The sequence below is a fragment of the Physella acuta genome, unplaced genomic scaffold, assembly GCF_028476545.2.
Source record: "Physella acuta isolate Inbredline_101_S28 unplaced genomic scaffold, ASM2847654v3 ptg000807l, whole genome shotgun sequence".
In the NCBI taxonomy this organism is placed as follows: domain Eukaryota; kingdom Metazoa; phylum Mollusca; class Gastropoda; family Physidae; genus Physella; species Physella acuta.
The window spans coordinates 64,530-92,068 of record NW_026732325.1 but is presented as its reverse complement, the minus strand read 5'-3'; the positions used below and the strand labels follow the sequence as shown (position 1 = coordinate 92,068).

At 38.3% G+C, this 27,539-nt stretch overlaps 1 protein-coding gene and 1 long non-coding RNA gene across 3 annotated transcripts in view; one reads left to right on the top strand and one right to left on the bottom strand.

The window, feature by feature from the left end:
• The window catches only part of LOC131951313 (chitin synthase chs-1), a 42,796-nt gene extending 15,257 nt beyond the window's left edge, over positions 1-27,539 (bottom strand). Inside the window, exons 1-14 of the mRNA XM_059313668.1 lie at positions 27,466-27,539; positions 23,745-25,649; positions 12,859-13,049; positions 10,248-10,425; positions 8,682-8,819; positions 8,209-8,337; positions 7,629-7,786; positions 4,280-4,451; positions 4,002-4,156; positions 3,448-3,601; positions 2,488-2,651; positions 1,809-2,066; positions 1,330-1,409; positions 690-795 (exon numbers count right to left, since the gene is read on the bottom strand). Coding sequence (XP_059169651.1) covers positions 690-795; positions 1,330-1,409; positions 1,809-2,066; positions 2,488-2,651; positions 3,448-3,601; positions 4,002-4,156; positions 4,280-4,451; positions 7,629-7,786; positions 8,209-8,337; positions 8,682-8,819; positions 10,248-10,425; positions 12,859-13,049; positions 23,745-25,649 — 3,788 coding nt within the window. The 5' untranslated portion in view covers positions 27,466-27,539. The remainder of the gene's footprint in view (positions 1-689; positions 796-1,329; positions 1,410-1,808; positions 2,067-2,487; positions 2,652-3,447; positions 3,602-4,001; positions 4,157-4,279; positions 4,452-7,628; positions 7,787-8,208; positions 8,338-8,681; positions 8,820-10,247; positions 10,426-12,858; positions 13,050-23,744; positions 25,650-27,465) is intronic.
• LOC131951316 (uncharacterized) lies at positions 14,006-16,555 on the top strand. Of its 2 annotated transcripts, XR_009388412.1 has the most exons (5): positions 14,006-14,214; positions 14,766-14,909; positions 15,379-15,491; positions 15,779-15,836; positions 16,075-16,555. It is a non-coding gene; the product is annotated as an uncharacterized LOC131951316 (long non-coding RNA). The 2 variants fall into 2 exon arrangements; XR_009388411.1 differs by lacking the exon at positions 14,006-14,214 and having other exon boundaries at positions 14,430-14,909; positions 16,075-16,553.

Genomic DNA, 27,539 nt, shown 5'->3' with positions numbered 1-27,539 from the left:
TACACATACATACATACACACACATATACACACACAAACACCTCTGAAGTAGTCCTCTCCCTTACCTTGGACGTAAGCATAACATTAACCCCCACAGAAAGCCCCCCCCCTACTTCCCCTTTAGTCAAGCCTCTATCAAAACCCCTCCTAGTCTTGAGTTAAAGGCCTTTAGTTTCATCCCATGCATGATTAATTGTACACGGCGTATTGACGCAGGCAAGCGGTCGTCAGGGATTAAAAGATAATCTCTCACACATTTAATCTCTCATACATTGATCTTACCCTACCTAGGATGGTCAGGCCTGAACAGGTAAAAATTTACCTGCCAGGTAACAATTTACCTGCCATGTAACAATTTACCTACCATGTAACAATTTACCTTCAATGTAACAATTTACATGCCATGTAACAATTTACATGACATATAATAATTTACATACCAGGTAACAATTTACCTTCCGTGTAACAATTTACGAGAGATGTAACAATGTACCTGCCATGTAACAATTTACCTGCCTTGTAACAATTTACGAGAGATGTAACAATGTCCCTGCCAGTTAACCTTTTACTTGCCTTAACTTAGACGACTAGTAAGTGTATTGGATTAATTCTTAAATCTTAAATGACAACACATTCAACTGATGTATACAGTCATTAGGGGGTTAAGTAAACAAAGGTTAATGAGTCACCTGGCGGCGTCTTCCATACAGTCGACAAACTGTTTGACAAACTGGTTGATCACAAACTTGTTTTTATCCAGGTCGATATCAAAGGCGTCGTCAAATATTATGTGAACTGGGGGGAAATCAAATGGAATGTGAATTAGGGGGGCGGGGGGAATCAAATATAATGTGGTCTAGAGGAGGTCAAATATAATGTGAGTTGGGGGAAATCAAATATAATATGAACTGGGGGAAATCAAATATAATGTGAACTGGCGGGGGGGGGGGGGGATAAAATATAATGTGAACCTGGGGGGGGGGGGTCAAATAGAATGTGAACTGGGGGGAAATCAGATATAATGTGAACTTTTGGAAAATCAAACATGTGAACTGGGGGGGGGGGGATCAGATATAATGTGAAATGGGAATTGTTTACCATGCAGATAATATTAAGCAAAAAACTATTTGCAAACGTTGTACAAACTAAACGATGACAATTGTTTTTAGCTGAGTCTTTGGTGTAATACCAGAGTGATTACTGAGACAGAACAAGACATAAATCCCCCATTTGAGTACTAAGACACAATAAGACTTTCTCTCATGTAAGTACTGAGTCAAAGCAGGACATAAACCCCCCATGTAAGTACTGAGATATAGTAAGACTTACTCTCCATATCGAAGTAGTCAGGGTCCCGGATGTTGAACTTGGCCTGGGCGAGTTTACTGGCACAGTGGCTGTAGTCCAGCCTGGTGTGGGAGAGAAATTAAAACTCTTTAAACTAATTACAGGCCGTCTTTTATTTTATCCAGACAGTTATTTTGATAATTAAATCGCTATTAATTATTTTAGTAATTTTTAAATCATGGGATATACAAAGCCATACGTGAGTGGGTTCCAGAGTTTCTTCCTGGCATTTTTTCGCCCCCCCCCCCCCCCCGAATGAAACTGTATATAGAAAACATATACTTTTACCAGTGTCCGCCGCCCCCCCCCCCTCTCCGGAAAATTTAGTCCGCCCCCCTCCCCCGAAAATATCATGTGCAACCCCCCACCCCCCGGGGAAGAAACACTGTTGGGTTCTATCCACCACCCATCACCCCAACACACACCCCCTTGTAACGCCCATTTTGACGGTAAAGACTGACCTGAAGAGAGACTTCAACAACTGGGTCATCTCTCGCTTCGTCTCGTGCCACATGGTGGCGCACACGTAGATGGTCGGCGTGACGTTGTTGTCCTCGGGTAGGACGTAGCCCTCGGGCGTCACGTGGTCGCCGGCGTCGTCGCCCATGTAGGTGAAGTGTTCGAACCTGGTGGCGCGCAGTTCCTGGTCGTTGCGGCGTCGGCGTAGGGTTAGGTTGAAGTCGGTGAAGATGGCGTTAAAATGGGGCGTTAAAAACAACCTGGGTAGACAATAGTGTACGGTCGGGTTAAAGTCGTTAAAAACAACATGCGTTTAAATGTGACGTTAAACACTGTGTTTCCTAAGAGATAATTTTCAATCTCAGCTTTACTTTTCTATTATATAATAACTTTTCTATTTAGGCCTTAATTGTGTTGCCTTCCTTTTCAATCGTATCTTTTCATTTTTATCATCTCCCTAATTATAATTTTTACCTATCTTGGTGTTACTTTTCTATTTTGGCCTTACTTTTCTATTTTGGCCTTTATTTTTCTTTTTTGGCCTTTACTTTTCTATTTTGGCCTTACTTTTCTATTTTGGCCTTACTTTTCTATTTTGGCCTTACTTTTCTATTTTGGCCTTACTTTTCTATTTTGGCCTTACTTTTCTAACTTGGCCTTACTCTTCTATTTTGGCCTTACTTTTCTATTTTGGCCATCCGCTCACTCTTCGGGAACCAGATGTGAGAGACGATGATACAGTAAGAGAGCCAGAGAGCGCCGGCAACTGCGATTGGTTGGATTAAGTTCTCTATCTGCATGTTGGGGCAGTACCAGACTCCAGTGTGCCAGGTGACAGGTAGAAACTGGGGATTAAAGTAAATTATTGATGTGCCAGTTTACGGGCAGAAACTGGGGATTAAAGTAAATTATTGATGGGCCAGTTTACATGCAGAAACTGGGGATTAAAGTAAATTATTGATGTGTCAGTTTACAGGTAGAAACTGGGGATTAAAGTAAATTATTGATGTGTCAGTTTACAGGTAGAAACTGGGGATTAAAGTAAATTATTGATGTGTCAGTTTACAGGTAGAAACTGGGGATTAAAGTAAATTATTGATGTGTCAGTTTACAGGTAGAAACTGGGGATTAAAATAAATTATTGAGGTGTCAGATAGTGGGAGTAATGTGTTGTAAAAATAATTAAACACATGGACAAAGTTGTAACCTACACATGGACACAGACGTTACCTACAAATTAACAAAGATGTGACTTGCATATTAACATAGACGTGATCTAGACAAGAACACATCTGAGTAACATAAGAACACATGATTCCTTATAGAAAGACGCTAGTACAATGTATAATATTATCGAGGTATTTCTCATAACATCGGTGTTTTAAAATCTTGGTGCCTGTAGATGGCTGGTTTAGACGACCAATACGATCAGATAAGGTTAGCATACGAGACCAGCTTTAAAGTTTTGATTAGTTGGGTGATGTCTAGAAAAGTGATACAAATTAAAATAGTTCAGATCCGCCCCACCAAATTTTCAAATTGAAAAAGTGTAAATTTACGCAAGAATAATGTTTACGTGAAAAATTTAACCAATATTCTGTCCTAAAATAAAATTAAAATTGTAAGAAGAGCTTAAGTTACCTCGTATCGGCACTGGAGGTAGACCAGTACTAGAGAGGCGGGTGGGGACAGGATCAAAGGAAAAGCGAATGCCGCCTTCTGCATGTGTAGCTTACAGGCCAGTCCAGACAGGTAGGTGCAAAATATGGCCGAGCCAATGGTGATGTACATCAAGCTGTTCAAATTAAAGTAATGTCATTCTGTTTAAGGTACATTTAAAGTAAAGAATATACAAATTACGCTTATCAAAAACATTTTGACAGGTTGAACAATACGAGAGTAGCATGACGATTTATATAGAAATTTAACTAAAAGTGTGTATGGGGGGGAAAGGTTTCTGTGTTTGTGTTCGATTTTTATGTCCTTTTTTGTGTGTATTTGTACGATGTGTATGAGTTTATGTGTATTTTTGTGCCTGTGTATTTAGTGCGGTTTTTTTTGTTGCTACGTGCATGGGTTGTTGTATTCTCATTATGTGTGTTTGTATAATTGTATGTGAATGTGTGCTATTTTCTAATGTGCATTTTTGTTTGTATTTCTGTCATGTAGTTATGTGTGTATTGTCTGAGTTGTACCTGTAGTTGATGGCGTGGAACTCCGCTTCCGTTTTCTTTGTACTTTTGCTCCAAGACGGCAGAGAAAAGTCTGCATCAGCCAAATACTTGCCCAGAAGTACCACCAAGGCTATTTTAAACGGGCCAATCAGAAAGTAGCTTGTTTCCCGAGTTTGCTAGACCACAACGACAATAAAATCAAATATTAACATTTTGAATTAAATAAATATTTTTTGTAAAAACATTTCACGATGAGATACGGTAAATGGACTATACGTTCGTCACTATGGCAACCATACCTGCAGCAGGTGTCGCCAGTGCTTGAAGGAGATGTTGACCCGGCCGAAGAGTGACCAGTCGCTGGACACGTAGTTCTCCCACCAACCCAGGGAGACCAGAATTAAGGCCACGGGGAATTCCCAAACAAAATTGTGCAGGAGGGTCTGTTCAACTTGGTGCTCGTTGGAGTAGCTGAAAGGTTGGTTAGAAAAAATAACTGTGTTGTGGTAGCTGAAATGTTGGTTAGATAGAAAAAATAACTGTGTTGGGGTAGCTGAAATGTTGGTTAGATAGAAAAAAATAACTGTGTTGTGGTAGCTGAAATGTTGGTTAGATAGAAAAAATAACTGTGTTGGGGTAGCTGAAATGTTGGTTAGATAGAAAAAATAACTGTGTTGGGGTAGCTGAAATGTTGGTTAGATAGAAAAAATAACTGTGTTGGGGTAGCTGAAATGTTGGTTAGATAGAAAAAAATAACTGTGTTGGGGTAGCTGAAATGTTGGTTAGATAGAAAAAATAACTGTATTGGGGTAGCTGAAATGTTGGTTAGATAGAAAAAATAACTGTGTTGGGGTAGCTGAAATGTTGGTTAGATAGAAAAAATAACTGTGTTGGGGTAGCTGAAATGTTGGTTAGATAGAAAAAATAACTGTGTTGGGGTAGCTGAAATGTTGGTTAGATAGAAAAAATAACTGTGTTGGGGTAGCTGAAATGTTGGTTAGATAGAAAAAAATAACTGTGTTGGGGTAGCTGAAATGTTGGTTAGATAGAAAAAATAACTGTATTGGGGTAGCTGAAATGTTGGTTAGATAGAAAAAATAACTGTGTTGGGGTAGCTGAAATGTTGGTTAGATAGAAAAAATAACTGTGTTGGGGTAGCTGAAATGTTGGTTAGATAGAAAAAATAACTGTGTTGGGGTAGCTGAAATGTTGGTTAGATAGAAAAAATAACTGTGTTGGGGTAGCTGAAATGTTGGTTAGATAGAAAAAATAACTGTGTTGGGGTAGCTGAAATGTTGGTTAGATAGAAAAAATAACTGTGTTGGGGTAGCTGAAATGTTGGTTAGATAGAAAAAAATAACTGTGTTGGGGTAGCTGGAATGTTGGTTAGATAGAAAACATAACTGTGTTGGGGTAGCTGAAATGTTGGTTAGATAGAAAAAATAACTGTGTTGGGGTAGCTGAAATGTTGGTTAGATAGAAAAAATAACTGTGTTGGGGTAGCTGAAATGTTGGTTAGATAGAAAAAATAACTGTGTTGGGGTAGCTGAAATGTTGGTTAGATAGAAAAAATAACTGTGTTGGGGTAGCTGAAATGTTGGTTAGATAGAAAAAATAACTGTGTTGGGGTAGCTGAAATGTTGGTTAGATAGAAAAAAATAACTGTGTTGGGGTAGCTGGAATGTTGGTTAGATAGAAAAAATAACTGTGTTGGGGTAGCTGAAATGTTGGTTAGATAGAAAAAATAACTGTGTTGGGGTAGCTGAAATGTTGGTTAGATAGAAAAAATAACTGTGTTGGGGTAGCTGAAATGTTGGTTAGATAGAAAAAAATAACTGTGTTGGGGTAGCTGGAATGTTGGTTAGATAGAAAAAAATAACTGTGTTGTGGTAGCTGAAATGTTGGTTAGATAGAAAAAATAACTGTGTTGGGGTAGCTGAAATGTTGGTTAGATAGAAAAAATAACTGTGTTGGGGTAGCTGAAATGTTGGTTAGATAGAAAAAAATAACTGTGTTGGGGTAGCTGGAATGTTGGTTAGATAGAAAACATAACTGTGTTGGGGTAGCTGAAATGTTGGTTAGATAGAAAAAATAACTGTGTTGGGGTAGCTGAAATGTTGGTTAGATAGAAAAAATAACTGTGTTGGGGTAGCTGAAATGTTGGTTAGATAGAAAAAATAACTGTGTTGGGGTAGCTGAAATGTTGGTTAGATAGAAAAAAATAACTGTGTTGGGGTAGCTGGAATGTTGGTTAGATAGAAAAAATAACTGTGTTGGGGTAGCTGAAATGTTGGTTAGATAGAAAAAATAACTGTGTTGGGGTAGCTGAAATGTTGGTTAGATAGAAAAAATAACTGTGTTGGGGTAGCTGAAATGTTGGTTAGATAGAAAAAATAACTGTGTTGGGGTAGCTGAAATGTTGGTTAGATAGAAAAAATAACTGTGTTGGGGTAGCTGAAATGTTGGTAAGATAAAAAAAAATAACTGTGTTGGGGTAGCTGAAATGTTGGTAAGATAAAAAAAAATAACTGTGTTGGGGTAGCTGAAATGTTGGTTAGATAGAAAAAAATAACTGTGTTGGGGTAGCTGGAATGTTGGTTAGATAGAAAAAATAACTGTGTTGGGGTAGCTGAAATGTTGGTTAGATAGAAAAAATAACTGTGTTGGGGTAGCTGAAATGTTGGTTAGATAGAAAAAATAACTGTGTTGGGGTAGCTGAAATGTTGGTTAGATAGAAAAAATAACTGTGTTGGGGTAGCTGAAATGTTGGTTAGATAGAAAAAATAACTGTGTTGGGGTAGCTGAAATGTTGGTTAGATAGAAAAAATAACTGTGTTGGGGTAGCTGAAATGTTGGTTAGATAGAAAAAATAACTGTGTTGGGGTAGCTGAAATGTTGGTTAGATAGAAAAAATAACTGAGTTGGGGTAGCTGAAATGTTGGTAAGATAAAAAAAAATAACTGTGTTGGGGTAGCTGAAATGTTGGTTAGATAGAAAAAAATAACTGTGTTGGGGTAGCTGGAATGTTGGTTAGATAGAAAAAATAACTGTGTTGGGGTAGCTGAAATGTTGGTTAGATAGAAAAAATAACTGTGTTGGGGTAGCTGAAATGTTGGTAAGATAAAAAAAAATAACTGTGTTGGGGTAGCTGAAATGTTGGTTAGATAGAAAAAATAACTGTGTTGGGGTAGCTGAAATGTTGGTTAGATAGAAAAAATAACTGTGTTGGGGTAGCTGAAATGTTGGTAAGATAAAAAAAAATAACTGTGTTGGGGTAGCTGAAATGTTGGTTAGATAGAAAAAAATAACTGTGTTGGGGAGCTGGAATGTTGGTTATAAAAGATTTTAGGTAGAGGTAGACTTATTAAGCTCATACACTTATGAATCTAACAGAGCTATGAGGCTCAGAGAGTGTATTAAGCGCATGCTCTTTTGAAACTCATAGACTGTAGGCCTATATAGTATATGCTGTGTTAAGTTCATTGACTGATGAAGTTCAAAATTTTATGGAGCACAAAGACTTTATATACCTGATAGACTTCATAAAGCTGACAGACTGTATGTAGATAATATACTGTATACAGCTGACAGACTGTATCTAGATAATATACTGTATAAAGCTGACTGACAGTATCTATCTCGACTTACTCATGCCCTGACATTGTCTTGCCGTACTTCTCCGTAGAGAAGTCCATCAGCATGAAGTAGACCAGGGCCCCCACCTGCATCAACATGGCCAGGACGGAGCAGATCATCTTGACCATAGACTTAAAGCCACAGGTCAGTTTCTTGTCCATCATCATCACCTAGGCAAGAACGTACAGGCTTGTAAGAATGGTAGTCAAGTAAATATAAGAATTTTTTAGTTCGCTTCAAATATAGATTTTAAAATTAGTTTCATATATAGATTCCAGCGATGCGTAAGTTCTATAACCAGCTTTTAAAAGTCATTCCTTTTTTTAAATACTGAATAATTCTAGGTCTATAAAATGTAGTTATCTGTTAACTAATGGTAATGGGTTTATGAAAAAAGTAGTTTATGTGTTATGATATAAAAAATTGTTTCTAAAAACTTAGTTCCTGTGTTATGTAGCAGGGTAGAATAATGGGAGAGAAATAATCCACCTGATATGTATCAAGAAAAAAAGTAGTTCCTCAATTTAAAAAATAGTTCCTCGATGAAAAAGAAAAAGTAGTTCCTTTATAAAAAAAAAAGTTCTTGTTTTACCTGGAGGATGCTGGGTATCTGGAACATGGCAAAGGTCACGGTGATGCCCCGGAAGAAATCGACAGACGGCAGGATCTTAAAGACCAGCAGACACATCCCAAAGGTCGTGACCAGCTCAAAGAACAGCATCTGGAAGCCAATGTCAAGGTCACTGTTAAGGTACAGGTAACTGTAAAGCCGTAAATCCTTAAAGCCCTACCTTTATTCTTGTACAACCCAATGCTACGGAAACTTTAATTAATAAATTATATTAATTAATTTTTGTAAATTATATCTGTAAGGCTTCTTAAGAATCATATATTTTGTCTTTTTGTGTAGTTTTTAACCACAATGTTGTGTGTTGACGAAGACCTTGGGTCGAAACGTCCATTGTACTTGTAATTGTATTTAATTTGAGAGGATACTAACATCACCTATTTTATTACTATATTTTGGGAATAAAAAACAAAACAGTCTCTAAATGGAATAGTTACCACAGCAAATGTTTTGATGGACGGCCATTCTTTCCCGCCAAAAAGTATTTTCATGAAGGCATTCAACCAGTTGAAGACAATGGGAGCACAAATACAGAACATGATGAGGACCACGCTCTTTCCTCGAGATTCTTTGGTCTGGTGGGGAATAATTTGGGTGAGTAAGTCAATGGTCGAGTGGGTAGTCGTAAGTCAATGGTCGAGTGGGTAGTCGTAAGTCAATGGTCGAGTGGGTAGTCGTAAGTCAATGGTCGAGTGGGTAGTCGTAAGTCAATGGTCGAGTGGGTAGTCGTAAGTCAATGGTCGAGTGGGTAGTCGTAAGTCAATGGTCGAGTGGGTAGTCGTAAGTCAATGGTCGAGTGGGTAGTCGTAAGTCAATGGTCGAGTGGGTAGTCGTAAGTCAATGGTCGAGTGGGTAGTTGTAAGTCAATGGTCGAGTGGGTAGTCGTAAGTCAATGGTCGAGTGGGTAGTCGTAAGTCAATGGTCGAGTGGGTAGTCGTAAGTCAATGGTCGAGTGGGTAGTCGTAAGTCAATGGTCGAGTGGGTAGTCGTAAGTCAATGGTCGAGTGGGTAGTCGTAAGTCAATGGTCGAGTGGGTAGTCGTAAGTCAATGGTCGAGTGGGTAGTCGTAAGTCAATGGTCGAGTGGGTAGTTGTAAGTCAATGGTCGAGTGGGTAGTCGTAAGTCAATGGTCGAGTGGGTAGTCGTAAGTCAATGGTCGAGTGGGTAGTCGTAAGTCAATGGTCGAGTGGGTAGTCGTAAGTCAGTGGTATCGTTCACGTAAAGCAGAAGTGGAACAAAAGCAACACTAAACTAACAATAACAATAAAGTAATAGTAAATTTACATTAACGTAACATACATAAAGGTAACGTAACAGTACAATTTTATATTGAAGTAAGTTAATACTAGAGTAGTAATAAACTTTAAGAAGGACAACATTAATGTAACAGAAAAGTAACACTAAATTAACAGTAAAATAATAGTATTACAAAAATAGTTAAAGCAAAAATAACGAATAATAGGTTAACTGTAAAATAACAATATAGTAACAGTATAGTAAATGTAAAATAACTGTAAAATAACAGTAAATGTATAGTAATTATAAAATTAAATATAAAGTAACTGTAAAGTAGTAGCAATGTCAAATTGTGCTAAATAGGATTCAAACTGGCTTATAATCGCCAATGTTACTTTTGTCTTTGCTAAATTAAAATATCAAATATTTAAAAATGTAAAAGCGTCAACGTTTTATTTAGTTCCCATGGTAACTAAGCAAGTCTACACAAAGACAAGCAGTCAGAGTTTCTTCCAGGCAACCCCCCCCCCTCCCTTCCCCCTGAGGAAAGTCTGCCGCCCCCTCCCCCCCCCCCCCCCCCCCCCCCGAACGAAATGGAATTTATATAGAAAACATACACTTTTACCAGTGTCCGCCCCTCCCCATTCGGAATATGTCCTCTCCCCCCCCCCCCCCCCCCAAAAAATATCAAGCCCCCCCCCCCCCCCCCCCCGGAGAAAAAGTCTGGAAGCAACACTGCCAGCAGTAAACTAGAGCTAGAGCCTGACCTGACTGATATCACTAGCCAGCAGGAAGAGCGAGACACGGCTGGACACGGTCCCCACCAGCATGATTAGGACGATGAGGATGTACAGTGACCCCCTGATGACCTTGAGAATTTCCTTAAACACCTTGTTGTCGTCTTCGGCCTCTCGTTCGGACACCGTGAAGATGTCGTACGGTCGCCTGCACGGTCAAGAGAATGTTAGTGATTACATGGGGGTTTGTGGACAATTTGTAATCACATGGGGGTTTGTGGACAACTTGTTGATACATGACATTACAACATTTGGTATGGTTGCGGCTGATGTTAGTCACCGCTAAATAAAATCTCCGCAATGGCTTAGTTTTGCTATAGTGTTTGGTTGTCTATGACAAGTCATGAGCTTACTCACCATTTTATCCCCTACACAACTAGAGTCACTCACCATTTTATCCCCTACACAACTAGAGTCACTCACCATTTTATCCCCTACACAACTAGAGTCACTCACCATCCCCTACACAACTAGAGTCTTTCACCATTTTATCCCCTACACAACTAGAGTCACTCACCATCCCCTACACAACTAGAGTCACTCACCATTTTATCCCCTACACAACTAGAGTCACTCACCATTTTATCCCCTACACAACTAGAGTCACTCACCATTTTATCCCCTACACACCTAGAGTCACTCACCATTTTATCCCCTACACACCTAGAGTCTTTCACCATTTTATCCCCTACACACCTAGAGTCACTCACCATTTTATCCCCTACACAACTAGAGTCACTCACCATTTTATTCCCTACACAACTAGAGTCACTCACCATCTCCTACACAACTAGAATCACTCACCATTTTATCCCCTACACAACTAGAGTAACTCACCATTTTATCCCCTACACAACTAGAGTCACTCACCATTTTATTCCCTTCACAACTAGAGTCACTCACCATTTTATCTCCTACACAACTAGAGTCACTCACCATTTTATCCCCTACACAACTAGAGTCACTCACCATTTTGTCCCCTACACAACTAGAGTCACCATTTAATCCCCTACACAACTAGAGTCACTCACCATTTTATCCCCTACACAACAGGAGTCACTCACCATCTCATACACAACTAGAGTCACTCACCATTTTATCCCCTACACATCTAGAGTCGCCATTTTATCCCCTACACAACTAGAGTCACTCACCATTTTATCCCCTACACAACTAGAGTCACTCACCATTTTATCCCCTACACAACTAGAGTCACTCACCATCCCCTACACAACTAGAGTCACTCACCATCCCCTACACAACTAGAGTCACTCACCATTTTATCCCCTACACAAATAGAGTCACTCACCATTTTATCCCCTACACAACTAGAGTCACTCACCATTTTATCCCCTACACAACTAGAGTCACTCACCATCCCCTACACAACTAGAGTCACTCACCATCCCCTACACAACTAGAGTCACTCACCATTTTATCCCCTACACAACTAGAGTCACTCACCATCCCCTACACAACTAGAGTCACTCACCATTTTATCCCCTACACAACTAGAGTCACTCACCATTTTATCCCCTACACAACTAGAGTCACTCACCATTTTATCCCCTACACAACTACAGTCACTCACCATTTTATCACCTACACAACTAGAGTCACTCACCATCCCCTACACAACTAGAGTCACCATTTTATCCCCTACACAACTAGAGTCACTCACCATCCCCTACACAACTAGAGTCACTCACCATTTCCTACACAACTAGAGTCACTCACCATCCCCTACACAACTAGAGTCACTCACCATCCCCTACACAACTAGAGTCACTCACCATTTTATCCCCTACACAAATAGAGTCACTCACCATTTTATCCCCTACACAACTAGAGTCACTCACCATCCCCTACACAACTAGAGTCACTCACCATCCCCTACACAACTAGAGTCACTCACCATCCCCTACACAACTAGAGTCACTCACCATTTTATCCCCTACACAACTAGAGTCACTCACCATCCCCTACACAACTAGAGTCACTCACCATCCCCTACACAACTAGAGTCACTCACCATTTTATCCCCTACACAACTAGAGTCACTCACCATTTTATCCCCTACACAACTACAGTCACTCACCATTTTATCACCTACACAACTAGAGTCACTCACCATCCCCTACACAACTAGAGTCACTCACCATTTTATCCCTTACACAACTAGAGTCACTCACCATTTAATCCCCTACACACCTAGAGTCACTCACCATCCCCTACACAACTAGAGTCACTCACCATTTTATCCCTTACACAACTAGAGTCACTCACCATTTTATCCCTTACACAACTAGAGTCACTCACCATTTTATCCCCTACACAACTAGAGTCACTCACCATCCCCTACACAACTAGAGTCACTCACCATCCCCTACACAACTAGAGTCACTCACCATTTAATCCCCTACACAACTAGAGTCACTCACCATCCCCTACACAACTAGAGTCACTCACCATCCCCTACACAACTAGAGTCACTCACCATCCCCTACACAACTAGAGTCACTCACCATCCCCTACACAACTAGAGTCACTCACCATCCCCTACACAACTAGAGTCACTCACCAGGTGGGGTCGTCCTCCTCCTCATGCTCCTCAACATTTTCGTCATCAGTCTTGGCCACTGACTCGGCGTCATCCTTGTTTTTCTTCAGGAAGTTGCTGGACATGTCGTATGATATGCCTGACTCGGAGTCAGAGTAATCTGGGTCAGGATCATCGGAGTCTTTGCTGGCCCCATGCTTAGTGGGTCGTGTCTATGAGGGGGGGGGGTGGAATATAAGTAAAAACGCCTCTGACTTTGTAAACAGGAACCTATTTTTAAACTTATATTTTTATTTTTTATCACGTGCCTTTAAAAATATGTTAATGTTAGTTTGAGATATTGGTGTGCGAATTTCAGGGTGTTTAACGTTTGTGATAGTTGCATGTGTTGAGTCATTACCACGTTAATTATTTTAATGTTTTTTAAGGTTTTGTAAAGTATAATTTTTGTTTCTCTTTCTTATAAACACAGATTAAATTACATTTTAAAGAATTTTCAAATTTTAAAAGAAAAACAGAAATATTGTATTATTTACAGGGCTTGATTAAATATCTTGATTAGACACACCAATTAGAGACCTTAATAAAACAAACAGTTTAGAACATAAACTTTACTTTACAATGTAACCAATGCAAAAATTAGTCAGCTTTTTCAACCCTCAAATCCTTTAACCATAAAAAAAACACTCCTAAAACGTATTGAGTTCTAGATAGTTCGCCGAGTACACTCGTCAAAAAAAAAAAGTTAAAAATAGTTTTGTCTACATGGCGGGGAGATTTGATCAGCCAATGGTTGATCTGATATAAGTGGCGGTTAGAGCTGGCGGCAGTGGCAAATACTTTTCCTGGTTAGTTGTCGATACACACAATATAACCATCATAGTGTATAGATAGTCTCTCTCTCTCTCTCTCTCTCTCTCTATATATATATATATATATATATATATATATATATATATCACCCCATGCGAATGGCTATCTCTGTTTTTGTCAATGATCAGATCACTGAGTAACAAATAGATATACACGCACTTCCTGTGTGGATCAGACGACTAACTCAATGATAATTGCTCCGTCTCTAAGCAGTTTGAATCTATAAATAGAATAACAAAAGGAAGGAAACGAAATTTTAAACTGATTTCCGCCATTAAAAAAATAACATGAAACCTACAGTTCGCGACACATCGCATAGGAATTTAAAATAAATATTAGGCCTATAGGTTTAATACATATTGCTTAGAATATAGAAATTTAGATCTAGTGTTCTGGTTAGTAGTTATTTCATGTTTATTAGAATATAGTCTAGAATCTAATCATACGGCTGCATAAAAAGAAAGTTTGAAGGAAATAGAATAGGAATCATCTAGAGAAGCGGAGGTAAGAAGGTTAAATTAGTAATTTACATGATTTTTATTGTAGTTTCACTGTTTGTTAGGCCCAATTATTAAATCTTTAGATCAGAGGTCCAGCTTGATCATGTGTGGTATCTATTGTGGTGCATTGGAATGAAAAGCCCACATACTTAAATATAGAATCTAGTAGGCCTATACTATAACTGTACTGCCCTATGCCTATACTTTAAATTTGTTGCCACAAGAAAAAAGCCTATTTACTATTAGGCCTATTAGTTATAATTTAATTAAATTGAAATATTTGATTATCTTTATAGTTTATAGTGAATGCATGCTAATGAGCATTATTCAAGCTGCTGTTATATTTAGGCTCATAGGCCTGTATACTCTATAGCTTAGGCTATATACTATAGACTATATATTATACCAATATTGTGCATAAAACTTAAAGCATGTAAGCATACACAATAATAATTATCATTAGACCTATTGTAACTTAGACTCGTACTATTTAGTACTACTTTAATACGACCTTTAAACTATTAGGCATAATGAAATAATGATTAATGATTTCAGTGTTTTCCGCACTCGAGAGGAAAGAGGTTGCAGGGAACTTAGAGACTAATCTTTGCCAACATACTGGATTTCTGGTGATGACAATAGCAGCAGATAGTATGCGGCTCAGTTAATACTAAAAACAATTGATTTTAGTAATTAGTGGTAAGCTCTTTAAAATAATATATTATAACATGGTATCGCAAAGGTTCAGGTTGTCCAATAAATGGTAATTAGAGTCAGGTTTAGGACTATAGTTTAATGCTTGGTTAGTAATATGCATCAAGTTGGGAAAGACATAGAAATGGAAATACATAGAATTTAATGTGTTCATTCGCAAACGTTACTATTTAATTTTTTTTAGGCCTGCTATTTATTGCTGAATAATAAAATCACTATACTTATCCACTATATTATGTTTAAATAAAGTGAGTTTAGATCAGTCGAGTAAATAAATTTAATAGCAAGACATAGCTAAAATAGCAATCATATACAGACCAAACATTACTTTGTATTGTGTCTACAACTTAACGAAAAATGCTACTACTTTGATGGATTGCACTAAATAGGGGTTAGCTTTAATTCAATAATTTGTGAGATATTCTTGCTAATCTATGTGTAAATTGCTTTTCAGGACTATGAGTGTGTGTTTGGCCATCCAGATTTCATAACTACAACTGATGTTCAATTACAAGGGATATTAATCAGTCTCCCTGGAATATACACTGTGCCTAGTTTCATCCTCAGGTAACTGTACTATAGGCATAACCCATTTTTTAAAGTAATTATTATAGCAAGAGATAGCATTGTATGTTATTATAAATATAATGGATTTTAATCCAAAATATTTTATTAATTATTGTCTTTTTTTAAATTCTAATAAATCAGTGAGTTGTACAACATAGAGGGTATTATATTTGAATGATAATTGAAACACATATTGTTATAGAGCTCAAAACTATGTACTTATCTAATATAATTAATATACTGAAACAGTTTTATTGAAGCATATTATTTCATATTTTACCACACAGAGACTGATGTGTAAGCTTAAAGTAAAGACATCAAATCAAAGTATCAGCCATCAAGAGGGTAAATATTGATAGTCTACTTCATTAATCTTCAATATGAATGAACACAATTTTAAATCTATAATCTTTGCTGATAATGTTTGTTTCTTGTTATTCATCATGTTCAGTGCTTTATCTTTTCAAAGTAATTAGTTATAGTAAAGAAATATTAGAGATAGTAATATAAATTTGTAATGTATTTTGCTTGCAAGTTCCACAAAAGAAAGTATCAAAATATTTTGCCTTTATTTCATTTACAGAAAAACATTCAAAATCATATTGTGATACACAAGTCAAGCAAGTCTGACCAGCATTTTGATACAGGCCAAGAAAAAGCTGGATACTTGATTGGAAGGGTCGCACAAAAAACATGGGTTATCACTAGGGAAACAAGCTCGCAATACAGTTCACTGTTAGGACAGCAAGCCAAATACTTCTAAACTTATTTGAATCATTTTTGCTGTTTATTATAATTCATCCAATTGTCTTATTAAATATATACATTTATATATATACACAATTCCTAATATAGAATTTCTAAAAATGTTTTATTATAATATTTAAAATGAAACAAACATGTTCCCAGAACACAGCCACATAATGTCAACATGTTCCCAGAACACAGCCACATAATGTCAACATGTTCCCAGAACACAGCCACATAATGTCAACATGTTCCCAGAACACAGCCACATAATGTCAACATGTTCCCAGAACACACAAAATGGCAACATGTGCCGAGAACACAATGACAACATGTGCCGAGAACAATGCCCCTTACAGATGACATGTTCCCAGAACACAGCCCGTAGTTAACAATACTTTACTTTTTCCTTAACAATTTTGCAAGCAGGTAATAAAGCCATACATCTTTACTGTGGATATAGCCAATAAATAGGGTAACCTTCACTATATGCAATTTGTAGTTTTCAATGCCTGTCCCATGCATATTATTTAGCCTATTGTTTTGGGTCTTGCTTCATTTACTCAATAAATTATATAGGCATGAGAATTTTCATTTTAATCTGCAAAAGCTACATTCTGTACATTATTATTTCCAAACTACATCATATATTTTTCTCTTCTCTGATAAAAAATATTCCTCATATTGTTTGTGTCAAGTATTTTATTTTTATCTATGCAATGCTGTATTCTTATTTTATAATAATTACTTTTATACAAATTCTTTTGAAAACTGTTCTTTATTGATTTGTATCATTTTCTTTATTTCTGAAAAATAAAACTTTGTTTGGGAATCCTTTTTTTGTTTCTGTACAAATTAATAAACATAAATACCTACCAGGCTTAATATCCAGCAACATTAAACAATTAAGTAGGGCCTATTGTTAGTAATGGTAAATTATATACTAATTAATGTGATTTCTCCTGGCCACCTTGTTCTGAATACCTTCAACTGTGTCAATGTTGCTACCAACTCCAATAATTAAAACTGAAGCCATTTACTATGAAGTAAAACTTGGGTGTAATCCAAATCCACCCAGTTGCCGGGGGCAAGGTACCAAACATGATGTCCAGTAGAGGGTTAAGAAAGTATCATTATTAAATCACTATTAAACCCCTCCTCGCCTACGCCATTGCTTGTATGCATATGGACGTTATCGGAATTTACTGTATTGCTTATAAGTCGAAAATGCGAAAAAGACACGTTTAACATTACTAGTTTGAAGAATAACATTCATGTTAGCCGAAACAGGTGTATTCTAAAGTTGTTTAAATTCATTTTATTGTTCATTACGATTATGATGTCGTAAAATATAGGCCTATTTAAAAAAAGCATAACTAAAAAGTGTTTAAACGCATTTTCTTCTTAGAAAAGCCGCACATGCATGATATCATTAACATTACGGCAAATCAAACCCTTGAAGAAGCCCCATCAACCATTCAATTATTACGATGGGCAACAAATAAAACGCCCGCATCAAGGTACAGTCCTTATGCTATCGACATTAGCTCAACCCCGGCAACTAACGTGTCCCAAAACCAAGAATTGAAATCTTGACCCATTATTCTGATTAATTAGTGGTTAAACATCTTTAGGCATCTGAAAACGTTAGTTTTTAATCTAGTGTACTCAAAAAGGAACAACATAAAGCTTTAAAAACCCAATCCCATGTTACGCAAGGCGTCGATAGAGAAAGAATAAGGCTTTGAGTCAGAACAGGCAAGGGCTTAGATAACTGCCAAAATACCTAATCTGTAGACCTCACAAGTCTAGACGATATATTTGTGCCTCTGTTTTTAGACTTTCAGAACAAATGCATGTGATGTGGTCAGTAGGTACATAAAAGAGAAAAGTAGTTTTAATCTAGAGACTTCAAACATTTCTGAAGGACCGAATTTGAACTTGTAGGCCGTGGTGTCGATGCCAAAGTTTAGCGTTGTCCGCAAAGATAAGCTATCGTTATATCATCTCTATGCCCATATTGTGACAGATATTTACCAATGTGTCTAATATAGGACAGAATACATAGCTACTCAACAGAGATAAGCGCAATCACTTGTCCACGACTTAAGAAACCACTGCACTGCAAAACCCACCTAAATGGAAAATGTCTTAGATGTGTGTTTTAATACAAATGTGTACCTCGTCGCGAGTTAGGACCTGTAGGTAGTCTGTTACTACTCTATATCTAAAAACAATAAAAAGATAACGTGAATTTTATTTATTCAATTTCTTGGTTAACTGTATTTGTTGCATCTTGTTCAATTTTGTTAATATTGATTAACCTAAAGGGTTCAAATGTAACAAAGAAAATTGTGACTAAGTTTCCGGGTGCGGGTATGCTGACACTAGTTAAAGTAGGCCCTATATATCTATTTATATTTATAGAAATGAAAGTATGTTTATCTGTTTGTCCTATATGAATTACTACATCTTTTTCATCGGATCGCCATAAAACTTTGTGAACAGAGTTTTTTCCAGGAATCTATTCGGAGGGGGGGGGGGGGGGAAGCAGAGCCCCCCACCCCCCGAAGAAAGTCTATCGACCCCCCCCACCCCCGAACGAAACGGAATTTATATAGAAAAAAATACTTTTAACAGTGTCCGCACGCCCCCCCCCCCCCCCCGGAAAGATTTCGCCAGGGCGGCACCCTAGCAGGAAGCAGAAGCGTAGCAACCTATTCCGGCAGCCGGGGCGAACTATCAATTATGTGCCAACCCTATTCAAACGCTGGCAAAAAGGCGCCCATCCCTACATACACTCCCCTATATAAAATAATTGAGGATATCAGCCATGTATAAATCTGTTTTCTTAAATTAAACTGAAGAATGAGGATTTTTTAAAAAATTGTCTACCCCTTTTGGCGCCCCATTCGATCTGGGGTCTCTGACAGGAAGCAATGCAATTTTTCTCCATAAAAATAAAAGCCAGATGCAATTTGACACTGTTCGTACGAGAGTCATAAAATTTTGGGTAGTTGGTGAAAAGGGTTTCGAGAAAGAAAAAAATTCTTAAGTGTGACACCCTGGGAGGGTTCGATTTTTTCTAATTATACGATTATGAGCTCAGAATCCAGAGGGGAATCCAGAGGGGCTATCTCATCAATTGCGGTCATAGGTAATACTAGATTCAGCAGAGGCGCAGCGAGGGGGGCGGGGGGTACATATGTCCCCGGGCGCCAACCCTAGGGGCGCCAAAATGGTTGGAAAAATTTAAAAGCTAATTTTAGCTATAGTTTTGCATTATAAATATTTAAAAAATACGGGGATGGGGCACCAAATTGAAAGTTTGTCTCCGGCGGGAGTGGGGGGGGGCGCCAAATTGAAAATTTGTCCCCAGGCGCCAGGAATGGTGCTACGCCTCTGAGATTCAGTGATAAAACTACACCAGGTTCATCCGCCAGCTCCCCGGCGGTTGAGTGGCCCAGAGCAGCCAATACCCATCTCGGGCGACACTACGGTTTAGATGGGCTACTATAAATGTTCACTAAGTAGAATAATGAGCGCCCGCCGGCGCCCTGGCAGTTGGCGACAGCGAGCGCCCCGGGCTCTACAGAGAGTGCCTCCTTAAAGAGCACCCTACAATAGGGACACGGTGGCACACGACATTTTATAATTAAACCGAATTAGGGGCGCCCCTGCGGAAATATAACCAGTGGCTCCCTGGAGCGCCAAGGGACGCGTCTCTAACACACGGGCGGTCGCCAATGTGTTTTCTACCTCACTATTACAGAGGTTGATTAACGTACACTCAATGCTTTCATACAGTGAGCCTTGGTGCGTCTAGGCGGCAGTGTGGACAAACCCGCGCCCCAAAAACGAATATGTTTGTTTAAGCATTATCAAAGATTTCATTCGTTTGTCATTCAAATTTGAGAAGTTAATGCTAATACCCCTGTGGTGGTTTCTACGAAAAAAAATTCGATTTGGTGGCGCCCTGGCAGGGTTCCATTTAGCTCCCCGGGTTTTCCCGTGAGTACTATGGTACCTTTGTTCGTTTTAATAATTGCGAAACGCTATGAATATGATGGGCTACTATAATCGCTCACTATACCGAGTGAGGCGCCTTCCTACCTAGGCCCACCTACCTACATACCTAACTCCCTGCCTACGTACCTACCTATCTACTAACCTGCCTGCGCTGCTGCCTGCCTACCTACTTTCCTACCTACCGTTATTCCTGCCAAACTGCTTTCCTTCCACCCCGCCTGTCTACACACCTCACATCCTACTTACACACACACATATCTTCGTATGTATATATGTATGTGTTAGTGTGCTCTAGGACTATGTATTTTTACATTTTTGTTGTTACGTAGAACTATTCAGTATAAAGGAGTTTCCTTTTTTTTGACGTTGTAACTGCCGCTAAAATATTCTTTTTTGTATGTGTGCATAAAATAGTGTAGGTTTATTAACAAATGTAAATTTTAGTGTGTATTTAAGTGTATATAATCATTTTCGTCAAGCCAATGTGTTCATAATCTTAAATTTAAAAACCCATGAAACTCGATAGCCAAAGATTTAGAATGAGAATAATTGCTATTTAACCAGTAACACCTATTCTAATTATTGTAATAATATTTTTTTTTAAATAAATATACACAGAGATAGATTGTTTTCTTATATAATTTATTTAAAAAGTCAACTGTATTTCATAACGAAAATTAACACAAAATACATTCGAATAGAAACTGTCAAGGGAGACTACTCTAATATTTGTAGGAATAATAGCTTTTATTTTGAGTTTTTTTTAATTATTAGAAGAAAAGTTAATCATGTAGGTTCTATAAAAGATTACCTTGCATTTAAAAAAAAAGATATTCGATAGGTTTAGAATGAGAAATAGTCAAAATTATTTATTATATTCATTAGTTGTTTTTTTTAATAATATAGTACAAAGACCTGTTTTAATTTTTTTTTAAAAATCTTATTTTAATTAATAAATTATAAATGAAAATCGAGGATCTATATTTTTAAAAAAATAGTTTAACTGTCCCTAAACAATTGTATCAATCGCTGAGAAATTAAGGATTAATAATTACGTTTAACGCTTTATTAATTAAACGAGTTGAATTATTTCCGTTTTGATAAACTCTCTCTCTCTTTATAACTACTAACGCTTGATCATTGAGTTTCTTAAGAGAAAAATACAGGAGAGCGGTAGTTATCATTGACTCTGTCATTGATAATTTCATTGAGTCTTTCATAGAAAATAGTGTTTGATCGGCTGATATATATATATATATATATATATATATATATATATATATATATATATATATATATATATATATATATATATACATATACATATATATATATATATATATATATATATATATATATATATATATATATATATTATTCGTTTTATTTAAAAAACAGAGAAAAAAAATTTTATAAGAGAAAAATGAGTGTCATACGTAAGTTTACAAGCCGGTTACCGGAACTAATTCTAAAAACATTCGCAAATAGCTGGCCTGTCAAAAAAACTATTTTTAAACATTTTGTCATTCCCGGCATGAGTTGTATCACAACAGTATGCACATAACCGTATCCAATGTAAGTTGTACCCAACTGTATTTTACCCAACTGCATTGTACCCAACTGCATTGTACCCAACTGCAATGTACCCAACTGCATGCATTGTACCCACCTGCATTGTACCCACCTGCATTGTACCCACCTGCATTGTACCCTATTACAATGTACCCAATCACAGTGCACTATAATAGACAATACACTAGCACTTAGTACTTTAATATAGTGTACCCTAATATGTTGTACCCGAATACATTGTATCATATACTTAGTTCAATACTTCCCTACGATATTGTACCCTAATACATTATGCCATAATAAATGGTACTTTAACACTTTGTACATTAATACTTTGAATTTAGTCACTCCTCACACTTTCAATATAAAACACACTACACACAGCAACTACAACAACAAACATTGAATCCTAAATTTTTAGCGAACATCTAAGTTAATGATATTAAAGCAACAAAACTTAAAACTAAATAAAAAAACATTAATAACTATGAGTATGTACACTAATAAGTGATCCGATTTAGAATTCTATATTTTATCAATAACCATTCTCCTTTCTGTGTCTGATTGGGCGACGCAATGTGTGACTGAGTCGCCTCCCATATTGAAACTTATAGAGACGAACAGTTAATTTGTAATTTTTTTTTAAACAACGTTAAAAATAAGTTACCATAGAAAGCTGTTTAAGAACTGTGTGTTCCTGTATCTAGTGTTTTATTGAGGTGTGTTCTAAAAAAAACAGGTTTCTAATATAGATCCATTTAGTGAGATCACCCGCACCCGACCCATCCCATATAAAGACTTAAATGTTTGACGGTTGATTTATTTTTATCCGTCTAACAGTCTGATTAGTTCTTCCTGAGCACGTCTATGACTTCTCTCTCAGACGATTAAGTTACACTTTATGACCTCACAAAAATGTCCCCAATTCTGCACTAGACTTGCTCAAGACAAGTTTTACTCGTGGACTTTTTAAATTCTCTACACATATTCTACACTATTATCCTGTGTAGACACGTGAAATAGATTCTTCTAAAATAATATCGTACGTGTAGTTCTCTTACCCAAATACAAAGTACCCAAATACATTGTATCCTTATTCGTGTTAAATACAATGTACCTTAATAAGCGTAACCTGATAAATCGTACCTTAATACATAATACTGTTCAGAGGCATAGCGAGGGGGGGGGGGGTACATATGTCCCCGGGCGCCGACCCTAGGGGGCTCCAAAATGGGTTTGAAAAAAAAATCAAAAGCTCATTTTAGCTGCAGTTGTGTATTATAATTATATAAAATATATGGGGGGCGCCAAATTGAAAGTTTGTCCCGGGGGGGGGGGGGGGGGTGCGCCAAATTGAAAGTTTGTCCCAGGTCGCCGGGAAGATTCGCTACGCTACGTTTCCGAAATAACAACTCTCATAGCCCTTGATTTTGTTGTTGGGTTAAAAAAAACTGTTATGATTATTCTCTTGTACATATAATAACTTTTATTACAGCTGAACTTGAGAAGTGTGTATTCTTTATGTTATTCTATAAAATTTGGAAAACATATCCGATTCGATTTTTTTAAAACTAACTCGTTTAAAAATCGCGACCTCTGCACGTTAAAATCTTTAGTCACACGTACTTTAGAATTTGTTACATAAGTTAATTGTCTTGCGTTATGTAACTAGACCTAATTAGGGAGACGTTTAAAAGATCTTATTTTCTGTGCATATTCCAGAAACTCTTGTTGGTATTTTAAAAAATAATATCAGTCTCTAACTTTAAAAATCTGTAGATTGACAAGCGTAGTCTACTACATGGCCTACCTCTAGGTTAAACCTATATCAAATAACACCAAAATGGACTATGACATCACTTAAACCTACATCTGTATCACCTGGCTAACTTAAGGTTTACTGACCTCTTTGGTGACGTTGATGACCGGTACAGTCCTGGAGATGTCGTTCATGGACACGGCCTTGGTCATGGTGAGCGGCACCTGCAGCTCATTGTTGTACACACTGCTCAAAGTCTGCTGGGACGAACGCAGGTCAGAGTTCACGGAAATATTTGGAGCAGTGAGGCCGGGGACGTTAAACGCCGGAGCCGGATGATTGGGGACGTTAAACACAGGATCTGTGTTGCCGGGGACGTTAAACGCCGGAGCTGTGTTGCCGGAGACGTTAAACGCCGGAGCTGTGTTGCCGGGGACGTTAAACGCCGGAGCCGGATGACCGGGGACGTTAAACGCCGGAGCTGTGTTGCCGGGGACGTTATACGCCGGATCTGTGTTGCCGGAGACGTTATACGCCGGAGCCGAATGACCGGGGACGTTAAACGCCGGAGCTGTGTTGCCGGGGACGTTATACGCCGGAGCCGGATGACCGGTGACGTTATACGCCGGAGCCGGATGACCGGGGACGTTAAACGCTGAAGCCGTTTGGTCGGATACGTTAAACGCTGGGCCCGTATGTTCGGGGACGTGAAATCCTGGTACCGTTTGACTGGGTATGTTAAACGCGCTGTGTTCACTGTGTCCTATGGCCTGATGGCCCCTTGAAGTGGGCGTGTCTTGCAGATCCAACGCCGCCAGTGATGATATCCGTGACGCGGCTGAGACTTTTGGCTTCTCTGGAACTGCCGGCGCCTTGCCGTGTCCGGTGTTCCCGAGCTGCCTGGAGAATAAATTGTTCAGCTTGTTCCGGATGTCGCTGACTGACGACGCGCTCTCTGGCTCCATCCTGCGGCCCGGCGGGGTTTCCTCGTGACTCGGCGTCACGGCAGCGTCGTGACTCGGCGTCACCACAGGCGCGTGGCTCGGCGTCACGTAGCCAGAGCTTGTCTTTGAACTAGGGTTTGAAATCCGGTTGCCCCCGCCCACAACATCCTCAGCTGTTTGGTGTAGAGTTGTAGAATCGTCTGCAGTGTGACGTAGAGAATCCTCGGCGACGCCCGGGCGTGTAGGCACGGCTGAGTTGACGGAGCGCCTGGTCGGGTCGTTCCTGTGGTCTGTGTGTGTAGAGGCGTGTCGCGTTCGAACATCGCCTTCGTTATCGGTTAAATCTTGGAGATGATCCAAAATGGGCATTGAGCTGTATTTGGCCACGGGCTTTTTAACCTGTGGTGTGGAGAGAATATTCTGATGCGCGATAGGGCTTGTGCGCATCGAGTGAAGTGAATTCACCCGAATACGAGGCAAATCATACCCCGCTGGATTATCACGTGGTGCTCTGGCGTGATCCAAATCCCTGTTGTCATGGTAATCGGATGGAGGGTTTCTTGAAGCGGCGCCTGTGTAGAACTCTATGGTGGGGGCTGGGGTCACTCTACCGGATGTTCTTCCAGAGGAGGGTCCGTACAGTCTTGGGGGTGGGGACATGGAATCTCGGGAGTTCAACGTGCTGATGACAATACCAAAATCCCCGTGAGAGCCGTTGGACGCTGGGTAGTTGCGTGATCCTTCGTCCCTGGACGGGGGGTAGTGGCGTGATCCTTCGTCCCTGGACGGGGGGTAGATATCACGTGATGCATCCACTCTGCCTTGATTGGGTGTTAAGTTATCCTTATAATATCCACCAAACTGTCTCTCCATGTCTCGTCTGCGCTTATTTATCTCCGCTTGGGATATCTTCGCGGCTAAAAGTTCCAAATTGGGACCGAAACTTTTCTGTAGAACGTCTCCATTTCCGGAATTACTCACTGAAACCGGTTCGTGGTTTAAAATATTCACACTGGACGCTGACCGCTGTCTGCTATCCTGACCGGTCTCCGTTGAAGTCAGATCTGCAAGCGACCGTACCTGACGCAAGCCTAAACCTGAATTCATCTATCGAGAAAAAAAACAAAGATAAAAATATTAGAGGGATTATCCCCCCGTTTCTGATGAACGCGATAAAGGTATTGGCCTTAAAATATAGGGATGATTTGTTCCCTCCCCTTATTTTTTATGGGCGTTGAATTGCTTGAGGGTTGAATATTGATGCTGTTGTCTTGGTCCCTTGTTTGAATTTTTTTAGTTTTTGGATAGTGCGTTCGTCAAGGCGAAATAACAAAGCTTAAAGAGATGAATTAGAGCACTTGATGTGATGTAACATAATTCACTGCCTCATTAGTCTATAGTATAATATTTAAAATATTTTAGAGTAATTGTTTTATTGTTAATTACTGTTGTTTGGAAGAGTAGACAGAAATGGGGAGGGGAAGAATGGGTATTTATTTATATTTATTTGTTTACTTTTATTTTCTTTGTTTAATGTTTAATATTCGTTTAAACTCAATGTCATTAGACTTTCTACTAAGAGAATTAAAATAATTTACCCCGTTAAGCCCACAGCTAACTAAGACATGAGTAATGAGGATTAAAGTCCATCTGGTAATTAATTATTTAATGTTAATTCTTTTCTTGGGCGGCCCTGGTTAAGACCTAAGTGTAGTCTACACCTGGTTTTATAAAACTCATTAATTACTCCTGTCCTGAGTGTTTTAACTTGTTTACCTAAACTTAAGATCGCAGCTCTTGTGTAGTCGAGGTTTTAAGCTGCTATTTCAGGACCAATCCTAGTCGTACCCACCATTACAACCGTAAACATTCCATCCTTTTAAACAACACTTTCTTCTAGGAATTGGATATTTTTTTTTATCCCTCGTATTGTATGTTTGGTATTTGATCCCGTTTGAATAGAAATCTGAGACGAAATTCTATCAGACACGGCAATTTTGGGATGGGGGTTTGACTTCATTGTGTAATTTAAGGAGGGGGTGACCGGTGTTTTGTACAGAGTTATCACAGCACCAGGAAGTCACGTGTCTGTACTTCAACAGTGAACTATCAGCCAGTAGAAGCCAACACTATCACTGGTCATGCAAGGTTGGGTGTAGGCTTATTGTGGTCACGTGGTAAATACACATCGTACACATGGTCTTTTTTAACTTTTAATATAGATCTAATTATAGCACTGGGAATTACCGCTCTTTCATCCTTGTTTGGGCTTATGTATTGAAATACTGTAATCATAATTTTCATTGAGATGGGATTTTTTTTTTTGCTGCGTTTGACCGTCGGTATGGTACCAGACAAGTGAGAGATATGCCCTACCAATATGCCCGTATAAAACACAATCAGTTACAGGTGATTATGTAATAGAGATTATAATAAGTGAAATAATATCAGCGTGATGTTTGGAATATCGATCTTTGTCAAGGGAAACTAAGTTAATAATCTAAACTTGTCGTAAAACAATACTTGTCGAAATGAACCATACTTGTCTAATGAACGATAGTTATTGTTATGAAGATACTTGTCGTAATGAAAGATACTTGCTTTATGAAGATACTTGTCTAATGAGCAATTCTTGTCATAATCAACGATTCCTGTCACATTAAACAAGTCAACACACACAAATGAATACAAAATCATGAAATTAATAGTCCTATCATCCTGTAACATTGTATGCTAGTTATTGATTTATTCTTAAAAGAAAATCCTTGCTTTAATATCTTTTTTGTACTAAACTTTTTTTACCCAAACTTAGAACCTTAACTAGACCATATTAAAATAGTTTTCTTTAAAGATAATTTTTAAAACGGCGACCGAAAATAATTAACAATACAGTAATTCGAAGAAGAAAAAAAAATTCATTTACCTTACTTTAATGTATTTTCACAACACACGTAAAACTATTTTTTTTTTTGTAATAGCCACCAGAATATTAGTTTT